Genomic DNA, 14,835 nt, shown 5'->3' with positions numbered 1-14,835 from the left:
CTAGAGAGAAAACTGTACCCAGGGTAGGGCTGGGGAAAAAATCGATTAAAATCTTGCATCGAGTTGAGAGGTCAAATAATCGATTCAAAATTTAAGCAAATCGATGTTTTCCTATTTATTTTTTTTCTCCCCACCGCGCCGGTCCCGAGGAGCTGCGGGCAGGAATTTTTAGGCAAGGCCGCGGCTTCAGCCTAGTCCATGAGACCAGATACCGCGGACTAGGCCGAAGCCGCAGCCTAGCCTGAAAACTCCTGCCCGCAGCTCCTCGGGACTGGCGCGGTGTCCACGTAGAAAAAAACTCTGTTCAAATCCTGAATCAAGTTTTTTTTTTTGTTTTTTTTTGTTTTTTTAAGAAAATCTCCCAGCCCTAACCCAGGGGCCTGCAGTGCAAGGTGTCCAGGCTTCCTGCATCTGAAGAAAGTGTAACTAAACCCAGTAATATGAAAATAGTTAAACAGCCCCCCCTCCCCCCACATTGCCCACAGCTTATAAATCATCTTTTTACATTACAATACTGCCACTATATACCTTTCGATCTGTATACCATGGTGGTTACATGAGAAACTACACAGTTTCTCCAGTGCTGAGAGTTCAGGAAGGAGAAGATTTCCACTACAGCCTGTATACACGCCCACATGTGTGATGTCTATATATTGTGACCTGGCTAGTTTTGAGAACAAGTAACTGTTCTCTCCAGCATAAAAGACACAACTGAGCATGTGCAGGTCGGCTACTCTGCCTGTGTTAGCTGGCCTTCCCCAGATAGACAGTGCAGGAGGGGGAGGATCTATGTATACAGGATAAAACAGCCTTTTTACACAATGCAGAGGATTAACCCCTTAAGTTCCACAGTGATTATAACAAGCATGCTGCACTGCATATACAGACTGATTTTACTGTTGTGGGTTTAGTAACACTTTAAGGCCCCTTTCACACAGGCTGGACCTGTTTTTCTCAGCCGGGGAGTGCCAGCGGAGCAGGCGGATGACAGGTCTGTGTCTGCTCCGCTTATGCAGTATGCTCTTTGGGCAGTCAGATGTTAACGGATTGGGTGTCCGTTTACACCTGACTGCCCTCAGATCCAACCAGACGGAGAGGAACGGATCCCCTTCCATTTGTTAATACCATATTAAGAACCATATAACTTAATATCCATGTGCTTTTGATGCAGAAACTGGACTGCATGTGGTGTGAACTGGCCCTTCAGCCTGGGTTCACACTATTGTGAACACAGACATTACATGTGATTGGCACCACGTTGCTGTGCCGATGCGATGTCTGTGCAATGTGAATTCAGCCTTATAGTGTATAGCTGACCTCGCATTGGATTCGCACGAAAAAGGTGCAAGAACCTTTTTTTTCTGCACTGGAATCTGATCCGATTCCTGTCTAAGTTCGCACTGCGATCTGCGAACCCGTTTGGGGGTGTCATTAACTATTGACACCCGCAGCAGTTTGCAGAGAGCAGTGTGAACTGCCTGCGAGGGGGATGTGGTGCGAGAGCCAGTGTTCTGCCGAGAAACTTCCCCCCGGCGGATAAGGGCTCCCCTGTACTGCGCAGGCGCAGTGCTTGCGCAGTACAAGACGCTGAAAATAGCCGAAACTGAACAGCCGAGAGTCGGCTGTACACGGCGCCTGTAACAGGGCCCCTTGCGTGCTCGCTTTGCTTGCCAAGCTTCGGGCACGGCCTCGCTTCGCTCAGCATAGTTTTATTCAAACTCTATGTCCACTTGGATGGTGGGGCTTGAACCTGGACTCAGTGCGCAGGCGCCGTGTAGAGCTGACGTTCAGCTGTTCAACTTCGGAGACTTTTGGCGGCTCCGTAGTCGTTCGTACTGTGCAAGCGCAGCGCATGCGCAGTACAGGGAGGTCCTTATCCGCCGGGGGAACTTTCTCGGCAAAACACCGGCACTGTAATCGCGCTGGTTCCTGTATCGCAATGGTGTGAACCCCAGCTAAAAGTCATCATCCTATCTTATATTCCTAACAAATAAGAATGTAAATAAATAAGAATGTAGCTAAGCCAGCATACATGTAAAAATGTGCCTGAAGGAAGACTTGTGGCATTCAGTCAGATTTTCCTGCCATCATAAAGGTAAAATCTAAGTTTGAACACTATGGGCAATACACGGCTTTTAAATTCTTTTGTATAGGACGAAATTTGTATTTCAGACCAAGGCTGTGTCTAATGTATTTATTTTTTTTTTTTTTTTTAGTGAAAGAGTTTCTAGCCAAAGCCAAAGAAGACTTTTTACGAAAATGGGAAAGTCCGCCCCAGGTGAGCATTTCTAATTTTGCATGAATTTCAGATGTTTAGGGCAAATGATGGCAACAATATAAAGTAACAACTGTTTAAAGTGATTGTAAGGGTAATTTTATTTATTTATTTTTTTTTTTTTTGTAAATAAAAAACATATCATACTTACCTCCACTGTGCAGCTTGTTTTGCAGAGTGGCCCCGAACATGCTCTTCTGGGGTCCCTCAGCGGATCTCGCGGCTCCTCCCCGCATCAGATAACCCCCTGGGTGAAGCGCTCTCCTGGGGAATTACCTTGTGGGCGCGCTCCCGAGTCCAGCCTTCAGTGTCCATAGAGGCCAAATGCAGGACTCGGCCCCGGCACCCACGTCATTTGATTTGATTGACAGCAGCAGGAGCCAATGGCTGTGCTACTATCAATCTATCCAGTCAAGAGCTGGGAGCCCGTGGCGAGAGAGACAGCTTGTTACCGCTGACTGAAGGGGTTCGGGTAAATAAAACGGGGGGGCTGGGGGACCGGTGACTGCCAGATATTTTTTCACCTTAATGCATATGATGCATTAAGGTGAAAAAACATGAACCTTTACAACCTCTTTTAAATCCACTTTCCCATTAACAAAAGAAAAAGGGGAGAGAAAAATGATAGAGGTGAGCTCATTCATGTGCTCCTTCTCCATTCACTGTCCAGTCACAGGCTGGGGGGGAGGGACAAGACCTGTAAGTGTTACTTGAAGGAAGCTGATCTTCTTCAGCTTTTAGAGAAGTTTAAATGGTTTGGACCAAGCAAGTCCAAACTAACCATTTTACTAAGGGCTTGTTCACACTTGCTCAATATACTGACACTTATCAAACGTGCCTATAGCATTAGCACACGTTAATGGGTGCGTTTGATAACCATTTAATGAGCATTAAAAATGCTTTCCCAAACACCCAATGTGCGTTTGCAGTGCAATTGACATGAGTTTTTGGCACATTAAAACCGCACCACAAATGCCTTTTATTAACTCCTAATGTACTAATGCCAGCGGGGTTGCAGCGCGTTACCGCAGACTTGAATGGAAGAAGTTGAAATGCTTCAAATCTTTCAAACTCGACATGCAAACGCTTCATATTTTTTATAATGTGAACAGCACTGTGCCCTGTTCATATTCTCAACTGCATAGGTGTTTGAGGAGTGTTAAAAATGCCGCTCACATGCCTGCTTTTAATGCCAGTGTGAACTAGGCCTAAGACATGCCGTGTTTTGTATTCTCTGAATGAAGACAAAGCTTCCTCTGACTGGCTAAGGCAAAGAGGGGGGCGGATGGCATCACAAACTTTGTCTCAGCCAGTCAGAGGAAGCTATGTCTTCATTCAGAGATTACAAAGCTTCCTATGAATGGCTGTGTAGCACTAAGCCCAATTCAGTATTGTTCTGGCAGTGGGACAGGAAGTTTGTGTCCCACTACTGGAACACAGTAGGCTACATACAGGTCATACAGAACTGAGAGGTGCTGCATGGGTTAGTGAATGAAATTGTTTGGACCAGCTTGATCCAAACAAAGTTTAACTTCATCTGATCATCTTCCCTGCCAGACAAGGCTGTGCTGTGTAAATTTTAGCACTAGGTGGACAGGAATACAAATCCCCTGGCAGGTAAACGGTGCCTTTGTTTTGTTTTATCTGTATATTTAGCTGTTTTTCTGGAGTTCAGCTTTAAATGTTGCTCTTCAAGGCTGCACATACTCGCCTTTCCTTCATCACCCAGCCCATGCTCCTCTTTGTTTGGCAGCCAAGAACAAAAAAATACCCACATTTTTGAGGATGGAGGAGCCACGTGTCTCTTCCACCCCCCACTTTCTTTTCATGGGACGGTGATGATTGACCCAGTGCTGTCATGTGGGGTTGATGAGAGAGTCTTTGGACCTGTGTATTCTCAGACTGACACAAAAGTTACACAGGGCTTCATTTCCTCATTCCTTGTGGCCAGAGATAGAGTGGGAGAACAGAAGGAAGGTATGTGCTTGCTGTGGAAAGGATAGCATTAAAGTGAATTTGTTGCTCTTTTGACAAAGTGCAGGTTCACCGTATTATTTCAGAGGTGCAGGCAGAACAGTGACAGTGTTTTTTGCACTTTTTGCCATTCAGCAGCACTAGGGTTACCGGCTTGAATCCCAATCATGGCGTTGCCTGCCTGGAGTTTGCATGTTCTTCCTGTGCCTGTGCGGGTTTCCTCCGGGTACTCCAGGTTCCTGCCAAACTCCAAAGACATGCTGGGTAGATTGGCTCCTGTTTAGTATTAATGAATGTGAGTTAGGGACTTTAGATTGTAATCTCCTTGAGGGCTGGTAATGATGTGAATGTACAACATATACAATGCCTTGAAAAAGTATTCATAACCCTTGATATTTTCCACATTTTGTCATGTTACAACCAAAAACGTAAATTTATTTTATTGGGATTTTATGTGATATAACAAAGTGACACATAATTGTGAAGTGGAAAGAAAATAAATGGTTTTCAACATTTTTTACAAATATCTGAAAAGTGTGGCGTGCATTTGTATTCAACCCCTTTTACTCTGATGCCCCTAATTAAAATCTAGTGGAAACAATTGCCTTCAGAAGTCCCCTTAGTAAATTGGGTAAGTCCACCTGTGTGTAATTTTAATCTCAGGTTATAAAAAAAAAAAATCCCAAGCTTTGAACATCTCACGGAGCACTGTTCAATCCATCATCCGAAAATGGAAAGAGTATGGCACAACTGCAAACCTACCAAGACTTGGCTGTCCACCTAAACTGACAGGCTGGGCAAGGAGAGCATTCATCAGAGAAGCAGCCAAGAGGTCCATGGTAACTCTGGAGGAGCTACAGAGCTTCACAGATCAGGTGGGAGAATCTGTCCACAGGACATTTATTAGTCGTGCACTCCACAAATCTGGTCTTTATGGAAAAGTGGCAAGAAGAAAGCCATTGTTGAAAGAAAGCTATAAGAAGTCCCGTTTGCAGTTTGTGAGAAGCCATGTGGAGGACACAGCAAACATGTGGAAGAAGGTGCTCTGGTCAGATGAGACCAAAATTTTACTTTTTGGCCAAAAAGCTATGTGTGGTGCTAAACTAACTGCACAATCACCCTGAACACCCCATCCCCCCATGAAACGTGGTGGTGGCCGCATTATGTTGTGGGGATGCTTTTCTTCAGCAGGGACAAGAAAGCTGGTCAGAGTTTAATGGGACGATAGATGGAGCCAAATACAGACAATCTTAGAAGAAAACCCGTTAGTTGGCAAAAGACTTGAGACTGGGGTGGAGGTTCACCTTCCAGCAGGATAACAAACTGAAACATACAGCCAGAGCTACAATGGAATGGTTTAGATCAAAGCATATTCATGTGTTAGAATGGCCCAGTCAAAGTCCAGACCTAAATCCAATTGAGAATCTGTGGCAAGACTTGAAAATTGCTGTTCACAGACGCTCTCCATCCAATCTGACAGAGCTTGAGCTATTTTGCAAAGAAAAATGGGCAAAAATTTCACTCTAGATGTGCAAAGCTGGTAGAGACATCCCCAAAAAGACTTGCAGCTGTAATTGCAGTGAAAGGCGGTTCTACAAAGTATTGACTCAGGGGGGCTGAATACAATGCACAGCACACTTTTCACATATTTATTTGTAAAAAAAATTAAACATTTATCTTTTTCCTTCCACTTCACAATTATGAGCCACTTTGTGTTGGTCTATCTCAATGGTTAAATCCCAATAAAATACATTTATGTTTTTGATTGTAACATGACAAAATGTGGAAAATTTCAAGGAGTATGAATACTTTTTCAAATCACTTCAATGCCATGTAAAATAATCAGCACTGTTTAAATACCTGTAATAAATAAATTACCATAGAGAATTCTTATAGTGGTTAACTCAATATTCTAAAAAAAAAAAAAAACACAGCAGGATTTTTATGACCATGCCGGTCAGCAGCAATGTAAACTGAGGCGTGCAATCTCCGCTCAGATTACATTTAGGCCCTATGCACACACAGGGCCGGATTAACATGGGGGCTATTGGAGCTGCAGCTCCAGGCCTCTCACCTTTAAGATAGGCCCATTTGCCAAAAAAAAAAAAAACAAACAAAAAAAGATCGACTTCGTGGGCCATGGCTCGGCAACCAGGGGTCACAGAGACCCCAAATTTTGGGGGTAGAATGCCGAAGACCTACCTCACCACTGATCAAAATGAGGCTCCTATCATCTATGGTTTCGGAGATATGGGGCTCCTTACGCAACCTGTCAGAAGCGGTATACAGAGCCGCCAGTTTAAATACAAGTTGACACACTCTGTTTGCAGCAGACTGAGAGGATGAGCTCACAGAGCCTCTCTTCACTTCTTGTCAGAAGCACTGAGCTCAATGGACAGCTTGGAGCCTGCAGAGTATGACGGGCAACACTGCCTTTCAAACTCTCCTATTGATTTCAATGGGGCCACTCTGCAACTGCAAGCAAAACTCACTCACAGTAGCAGCATAGTCCAACAATGTAAAACTACCATTCAGCAATGTAAAAAAAAGAGGCGACAGTAGCACCTCATGAACGCCTGTCAGCTGCTGCTATACCACTCCTTGAAAAGCAATCCACCACTGATCACTTTTCAGAGGGCAGTAAGCATTACCGCAAATGTGAAAGAAACTTGAAACACATCATCCATTTCGCACTGCCCACCAACCAGGTCACTCACCTGCCACTGCCCATGTTAGCCACCTCCCTTCAACTTATATCAAAGGTGACCATTTCCCAACCTGCAGATGACAGACCCTACTCCAAAAGATATCACTCCCAGTTACTCCCCCCACCCACTGATTGATATCCCTAGATGACCGACCTCACACCCCCTGCTGACAGACCTCTCTCCCCAGCCTGTCCCCATACACCCTCTCACCTGCTGACCTGTGGATGGGGGAATCACTCCCACAGTGTTTTTGTGTTCTGCCAGTGGGGAGCCTTCCCTACCCACACAATACAATGATCCGTTTTGCTAATTATAGCTGGCAGCACTGATTGTTTTGGGAAAAACCTGACAGGCTGGTTGTACTCAAGTCGATTAATAGATTGACTTGTGTACAACCAGCTAGCCCATACATAGATCGACTATGGCTGGTCTCTGCTTAATTGGCTTAATTTCAATCCATCTATGGCCCGCTTAACCACTACGCAGTCCCTAAACATCCTTCCTCAAACCTTTACATTTTTCCTTCCCAGATTTCTTCATCCTCCTCACCTGTTCATAGTGCCCGCTGTCATACCCTCCACACTCCTCTCCTGTACATACTGCCCTCTGTCATACCCTCCACACTCCTCTCCTGTACATACTGCCCGCTGCCATACCCTCCACACTCCTCTCCTGTACATACTGCCCGCTGCCATACCCTCCACACTCCTCTCCTATACATAGTGCCCCCTGTCATACCCCCCCCCCCACAATTCTCTCCTGTACATACTGCCCACTGTCATACACTTCTCTCCTGTACATAGTGCCTGCTGTCATACCCTCCACATTCCTCTCCTGTACATACTGCCCACTGTCATACTCTCCACACTCCTCTCCTGTACGTACTGCTCTGTCATACCCTCCACACTCCTCTCCTGTACGTACTGCTCTGTCATACCCTCCACACTCCTCTCCTGTACGTACTGCCAACTGTCTTTCTCTCCACCCTCCTCTCCTGTACATACTGCCCCCATCATACCCTCCACACTCCTGTACATAGTGCCCCTATCATACCCTCCACACTCCTCTCTGTACATACTGCCCATGGTCATACCCCTCACACTCCTCTCCTGTACATAGTGCCCACTGTTATATTCTCCACATTCCTCTCCCTCACCTGCACATACTTCCCACTTTTATACCTTCCATACTCCTCCCCTATGCCTCTTACCCACAAAACATGAGGATATCGAATATCCTCATGTTACCAGCTCTAGAATGGGCTCACTTTTGTTAGTTCAACTTAAGGAAATCTTCTCAGTCCTCCTATTTGTTCTGCCCATTATTAGTACTCATTTAATTTTGTGATTACTACTGTGATGTATAGGGGATGTCAGCTACTCTAAATATACCACTGTCCCTGAAAATATTTTTCAAATGTTGGCATCTATGCACTTGGGCGCTGCCCCATGAGAGCCTCCTTGGATCCTGTGATATTAAAGTGGTAGTAAACTTTGCTAACATTACTACTTTTTAGAGGCCCTGAGGTACAGTAGCTCACAAAAGTGAGTACACCCCTGACATTTTTGTAAATATTTTATTATACCTTTTCATTTGACAACACTGTAGAAATGACACTTTGCTACAATGTAAAGTAGTGAGTGTACAGCTTGTATAACAGTGTAAATTTGCTGTCCCCTCAAAATAACTCAACACAGAGCCAATAATGTCTAAACCGCTGGCAACAAAAATGAGTACACCCCTAAGTGAGACTGTCCAAATTTGGGCCCAATTAGCCATTTTCCCTCCCCGGTTTCATGTGACTCATTAATGTTACAAGGTCTCAGGTGTGAATGGGGAGCAAGTGTGTTAAATTTGGTGTTATCGCTCTCACTCTCTCATACTGGTCACTGGAAATTCAACATGGCACCTCATGGCGAAGAACTCTGAGGATCTGAAAAAAAGAATTGTTGCTCTACACAGTGACAGCCTAGGCCAGGGGTCTCAAACTGGCGGCCCTCCAGCTGTTGCAAAACTACAAGTCCCATGAGGCATTGCAACGCTGCCAATTACAAGCATGGCTCCCAAAGGCAGAGGCATGATGGGACTTGTAGTTTTGCAACAGCTGGAGGGCCGCCAGTTTGAGACCCCTGGCCTAGGCTATACGAAGATTGCCAAGACCCTGAAACTGAGCTGCAGCATGGTGGCCAAGACCATACAGCGGTTTAACAGGACAGGTTCCACTCGGAACAGGCCTCGCCATGGTCGACCAAAGAAGTTGAGTGCAAATGCTCAGCGTCTTATCCAGAGGTTGTCCTTGGGAAATGGATGTATGAGTGCTGCCAGCATTGCTGCAGAGGTTGAAGGGGTGGGGGATCAGCCTGTCAGTGCTCAGACCATACGCCACACACTGCATCAAATTGGTCTGCATGGCTGTCTTCCCAGAAGGAAGCCTCTTCTAAAGATGATGCACAGGATGGATTACTGGAACCATGTCCTGTGGTCTGATGAAACCAAGATAAACTTATTTGGTTCAGATGGTGTCAAGCTTGTGTGGCAGCAACCAGGTGAGGAGTACAAAGACAAGTGTGTCTTGCCTACAGTCAAGCCTGATTGTGGGGTTGTCATGGTCTGGGGCTGCATGAGTGCTGCTGGCATGATGGCCAACATGTACTGTGACATACTGAAGCAGAGCACGATCCCCTCCCTTCGGAGACTGGGCCACAGGACAGTATTCCAACATAATGAACCCAAACACGCCTCAAAGATGACCCCTGCTTTGCTAAAGAAGCTGAGGGTAAAGGTGATGGACTGGCCAAGCATTTCTCCAGACCTAAACCCTATTGAGCATCTGTGGGGCATGCTCAAACGGAAGGTGGAGGAGCGCAAGATCTCTAACATCCACCAGCTCCGTGATGTCGTCATGGAGGAGTGGAAGAGGACTCCAGTGACAACCTGTGAAGCTCTGGTGAACTCCATGCCCAAGAGGGTTAAGGCAGTGCTGGAAAATAATGGTGGCCACACAAAGTATTGACACTTTGGGCCCAATTTGGACTTGGTTGTGTACTCGCTTTTGTTGCCATTAGACATTAATGGCTACTAGTATGCACAGCATACCTGTCAGACTGAGCCCTGCAGCGATGCGATGTGATCAATCTGGTGGGTCCCAGGCGCTTCCATCTTCATCCGGTCTTCCTTCCGGGTTCTTTGCCTTTGGTCACTTGCCTTGGTCGTGCTGCATTGATGTCACTCCCACGCATCCTCTCTCGTCCCTCCTCTATCATCTTCTCTAACCTAAACCCTCACCCCTCTCTCATCCTCTTTCTCATCCCCTTTCTCTCTCTCTCTCTCTCTCTCTCTCTCTCTCTCTCTCTCATACTTCCTCTCTCTGTTTATTTAATTTCATTTGTTAGAACAAAAAATGTTTGCATTTTTATTTTAATAAAAAAGCCCCACCAAAATCCTCAACACAAGGCCCATGATGTTCTTAATCCAGCCCTGTGCACACAGGGCTTTAAAAAAAAAATGCTTTTTACAGCCGTTTTTATTTATTTTTCTCAGCCTGTAAAAGCACCTCTGTTAGTCTGTGTGTTCATGCACACATAAGTGTATATTCGAAGAGGATCCTTTACAAGCTGAAAAAAAACATCACCAGCATGTTCAGAAGAGGAGCTTTTTGTCAGGGAAAAAATGCTTGATGTGCGTAAATGTGCGCAAATACTAGACACATTTTCGTGCTTGAGTGTTTATTTCAGTGGCCAGAATAAATTAATATTTTGGCTAGTGGAATCCACAAACGCGCCTAAACACATATTCGCCATACACGGCTTTAGGCGCCTTTTTCTAAGCTGCTTTTTCCAGCCAGGTGTAAGGCATTCGGAGGAGAAAAAAGACGCCCCGGGGTGCATGAGGCCTTATGGCACCCGCTCTGTGCCGTGATAAATTGACTCTCATGCGCATGCACAGGACTGATGTAATTGTGGTCCTGCCATTCAAGCAGCCAAACAGAGTGTACCTGGAAGGAAGACTGAGAAGATGGAAGATCTCAAGCGCTGACAGCCCAGCACTGCAGGCCATCCGTTGACAGGAGTGTCTGTCATGGTTTGCTAGTATGCAGTGCACACCAGCACATTATTGGCATAAACCTGCAGGGACTGTTTCTTAACAAAAATTTTTTATTTTTTTTTCTTTTGTGGATCTTAATAGCGCTTTAAATGCAGTGTGAATGTTAAATATTTCATTTTCTTCAACCTCAGTATCAGAAAACTGCAGATGCCTATCCCTGACAACCTTCAAGGCATTAACAAACTTCCATGTGCCAGGCATTGATCTATTTTATCCTGTTTGCACGTATCAATATGTTGTGTTATAAGCAAGTATGGCAGATAAAGAAATCACTTCAATTCTGAGCTGTATAGAGTATCTTTTCAGGCAGCGTCAGTCAATACCCTATTAACAGAAGAAAATCACAAAGTACTAACGAGTTAATAATAGTACCTCCCAGGATAGCTGCCTATGTACTACAAGCTTCCCTCCTTATGTTTTGAGGGCTGGCAGATACTAGATTCTATGTTTTGCATTTGGTGGTTTTGTTGAAAGATTGGCCACTTCTAGATAAGTCTGCAGCTTGAATAAATCGGTAATGCAAATTCAGCTGCAGAGGTCTCTAATTTGCTAAACGAACCCATCCCATAAATATCCAGAAAGTTCCCGAAAATGGATATCGCACTTTTCCATGACAACTGAAATTGCCATAGCGTTCTCATGAAAGAAAGCAACCCAAGCTAGCTATACACTAGAGCTGCACGATTCTGGGCAAAATGAGAATCACGATTTTTTTGCTTAGAATAAAAAGATCACGATTCTCACAACGTAAAAACTTTCACATTCTACAAAAAAAAAAAAATGGGCCAACTTTACTGGTTAGTTTTTGTTTGTTTTTTTGTTTTTTAATTCATTAAAGTGATTTTTTCCAAAAAAATTGCATTTGAAAGACCGCTGCGCAAATACAGTGTGACATAAAATATTGAAACAACCACCATTTTATTCTCTAGGGTGTCTACTAAAAAAAAATATAAAAAAAATATGATTTTAACTTGAAAGCAATAAATGTCAGAAAAAGGTTTAGTGTTTAAGTGGACTGAAGTCTATTCCATTGACAGATTGTTACAATGTTTACACTTAGTTCAACTGATAAAGAATGTTTTGATCCTTGGCAGCCTGTCACTTTAGTCAAGATCGTGATAACGATTCTTGACGATTAGATTAATCATGCAGCTCTACTATACACTAGTACATTTTCAATGAACGTTTGTATGAATATTCATACAAAATTCTTTGTACATTCAATTGCTTCATAATTTTAGCTTGCTTTTTCATTTCCATTTTGAAATTAATGTAATTTCCCAAACAAAAACCACATACACTGTTGGAAATTCACTCATTCAAGAAAAATGTTTCCATCCCGCTCCTTCAAATTTTTCTGGTTGCTTTATTCGAAAACGAACGTAGATGTGACCCTATTAACGATTCGTGTATAGCCAGTTTTTACGCTCTTCACTTAATCACAGCAAAGTAAAAGTGGGTGATTAAAGAGAAATTTGAGACCAGCGTCTACAATGTATACTTTGTAGAAAAACATGTTTTATAGCCTGCACACGCGAGCCGAAAATTGTATGAAAAATACCACTTTCGAAGCAATGGTATGATAATCTGATTGTTAGTACACAGTTTTCGTTGGCCGATCACGACGGTACATCCAATATTATTCGGACAAGCACAAAAATTTTCTCGTACAATACAAGATTGTCCAATTAATTTTTTTTTTTTTTTTTTAAGTGATTGTAAGCCCATATAAAAAAAAAAAAAAAACCCACCCTGTAAGACAAAGGCATAATGGCTTCGCCTACTAGCTCATTATGAAATACTTATCTTAGATCGAAGCTGTTGCAGCGGTCCCCGTACACCAATGTGACCAGCACACAGAAGGTTTTATTACCTTCCTGCATAGAATGCAGGAAAAACTTCAACCTTTCTAACCACTTTAAAATGTGTTCAGTAAAAATCTAAGGAGCTCTGTTCTCCAGGGTTTGAAAATGCCGGATGGCTAGTCTGAGATTTATCTGTACAGTCCAGGAAATCCTCCATCCAGCATTTTTGAGCCCCGATGAAGACCCCTTGGAACCTCCCGAAATGAATTTTTCACTGAACGTGTTTTTAAAAAATATTCTTGACATTCATTCGAAGCTCACCTTGTATCTTTCTGCCACCCAAAATGATGGTCATCCTGGACAGCTGCTTTGAAGCTTAATGCCTTCCTCGTGTCTACCATTTTCTGTCCTTTATCTCCATTTCTGTATTTTTCTTCTCTAAATAATCACTGTGGCTGAAAGCTCAGCCTGTGGAATGTGAACGTGTGTTCAAATTAATACACTTGAAACCCTTTTTATTCTCCAGCAACGTTTTATTACATTGTGATAGCTGCAGCAGATGTTCTGCGCTCAACATCTGTACGGATTTGTATGATACTCGGGTTATAAAGTTATGTATGACAAAATTTATACTTCTGAAAACCTTAAACTATTGGAAAGTAATTTTTACACTAGTCAAGGGTTTCTGCAGGAATGAGATGGTGTTATAAGTGTGGTACAAACTTCCCACAATTTTGATTTCCCTTGAATTTTTTTTTTTCTTTGACCTTGCGCCTTCTGGTTCCATCCGTCTTCGTGGCAAGTTTATTCATGACCACCATAGATATTGTTTTCAGCCATGCTGGTGCAGAAATCTTTTGTCATTCACTCTACTTATTAGACTTTTAGACCCAAAGCTGCACACATACTTTCACCTAATAATGTAAAGCAGACCTTTTAGAATATGACACTGTCCTCCCAGTGCCTTGAAAATTATAAGAGTCCTGCATTGCCTTCACTATAGAAACCACTGGGACTTATTGAGAGCAGATGCTGGTGCAAGTGTGAATTTGGGCTTTACCTTATGCACAGGACCTGTCACCAACCTCAAAATATTGCAGATAAAAGCCCAGAAAAATCTAGTATTTTTTAGGGGTGCACCGAATTGAGCTTTTGGTACCGAAAATGCAGGATGCACTCTACCAAAAACTGAAAATGACAGTTTTTAAAAAATATTTATATTTTTATATATAATTGTATTATATGCGACTTTTTAATTAATATCATCAATTTAAATTAATATGAATTTATCGTTGGCCATTATTGGCACCTTTAGTGCAAGAAAAGCTCAAGAAAAATGCAGTCTGCAGTCTCAAACCATCTCTTGTATCATGTTCTCGGTCTCTAACCATCTCTTGTATCATGTCTGCAATCTGTTACTAAAACTTAAACACACTGCTAATGGTATTGGCAAAATTTTCCATTTGGTGCACCTATAGCAGACATGATACAAGCGATCAATGCAGCCTAGTCAGTGTGCGTGGGATTCAGCCTAGCCAGTGCGCAGAGCTAGATTTGAATTGCCTGGGCCGCAGTACCAATGTCCCGCCTCCTGTGATCACGTTAAATTGATTCAATGTCCCGACATTGGATCCGTGTGCCGTCTATCACAGGAGGAGGGACATTGTTACTACGGCCGCCCGGACAATTCAGCTCCTTGACACAGGGAGATCGCCGCTCTGCAAAGAGAAGAGGAAGAAGGGGGAGGACAGGACCTTGAGCCGCCAGGATAACACCCCGCAATGGGCAGAACCCGGCAGTGAAGCCTTTGCTACTACGCATGCGCTATTATCGGCACTTTTTTTCTTTTGGCAATATGCCGAACACGCAATTTTCAGACGATATGTTTCGGCCACTCAAATTTCGGTGCATCCCTGTTTTTAATGCTTACTTGCAGTGTTTTTCCTTTCCATCAATGATCTTTTTTATT

General features: G+C 43.6%; 1 protein-coding gene across 3 annotated transcripts in view; it reads left to right on the top strand.

Moving 5' to 3' along the window:
• PRKACB (protein kinase cAMP-activated catalytic subunit beta) overlaps positions 1 to 14,835 on the top strand; it is a 165,191-nt gene that overhangs the window by 90,558 nt on the left and 59,798 nt on the right. For all 3 annotated transcript variants that reach the window (XM_073593650.1, XM_073593649.1, XM_073593651.1), the window contains exon 2: positions 2,217 to 2,278. In XM_073593650.1, coding sequence (XP_073449751.1) covers positions 2,217 to 2,278 — 62 coding nt within the window. The remainder of the gene's footprint in view (positions 1 to 2,216; positions 2,279 to 14,835) is intronic.

Source organism: Aquarana catesbeiana, linkage group LG07 (assembly GCF_042186555.1).
Source record: "Aquarana catesbeiana isolate 2022-GZ linkage group LG07, ASM4218655v1, whole genome shotgun sequence".
Classification (NCBI taxonomy): Eukaryota; Metazoa; Chordata; class Amphibia; order Anura; family Ranidae; genus Aquarana; species Aquarana catesbeiana.
Note: the sequence above shows the minus strand (reverse complement) of the source record. Positions and strands in the feature narration are given on the sequence as shown.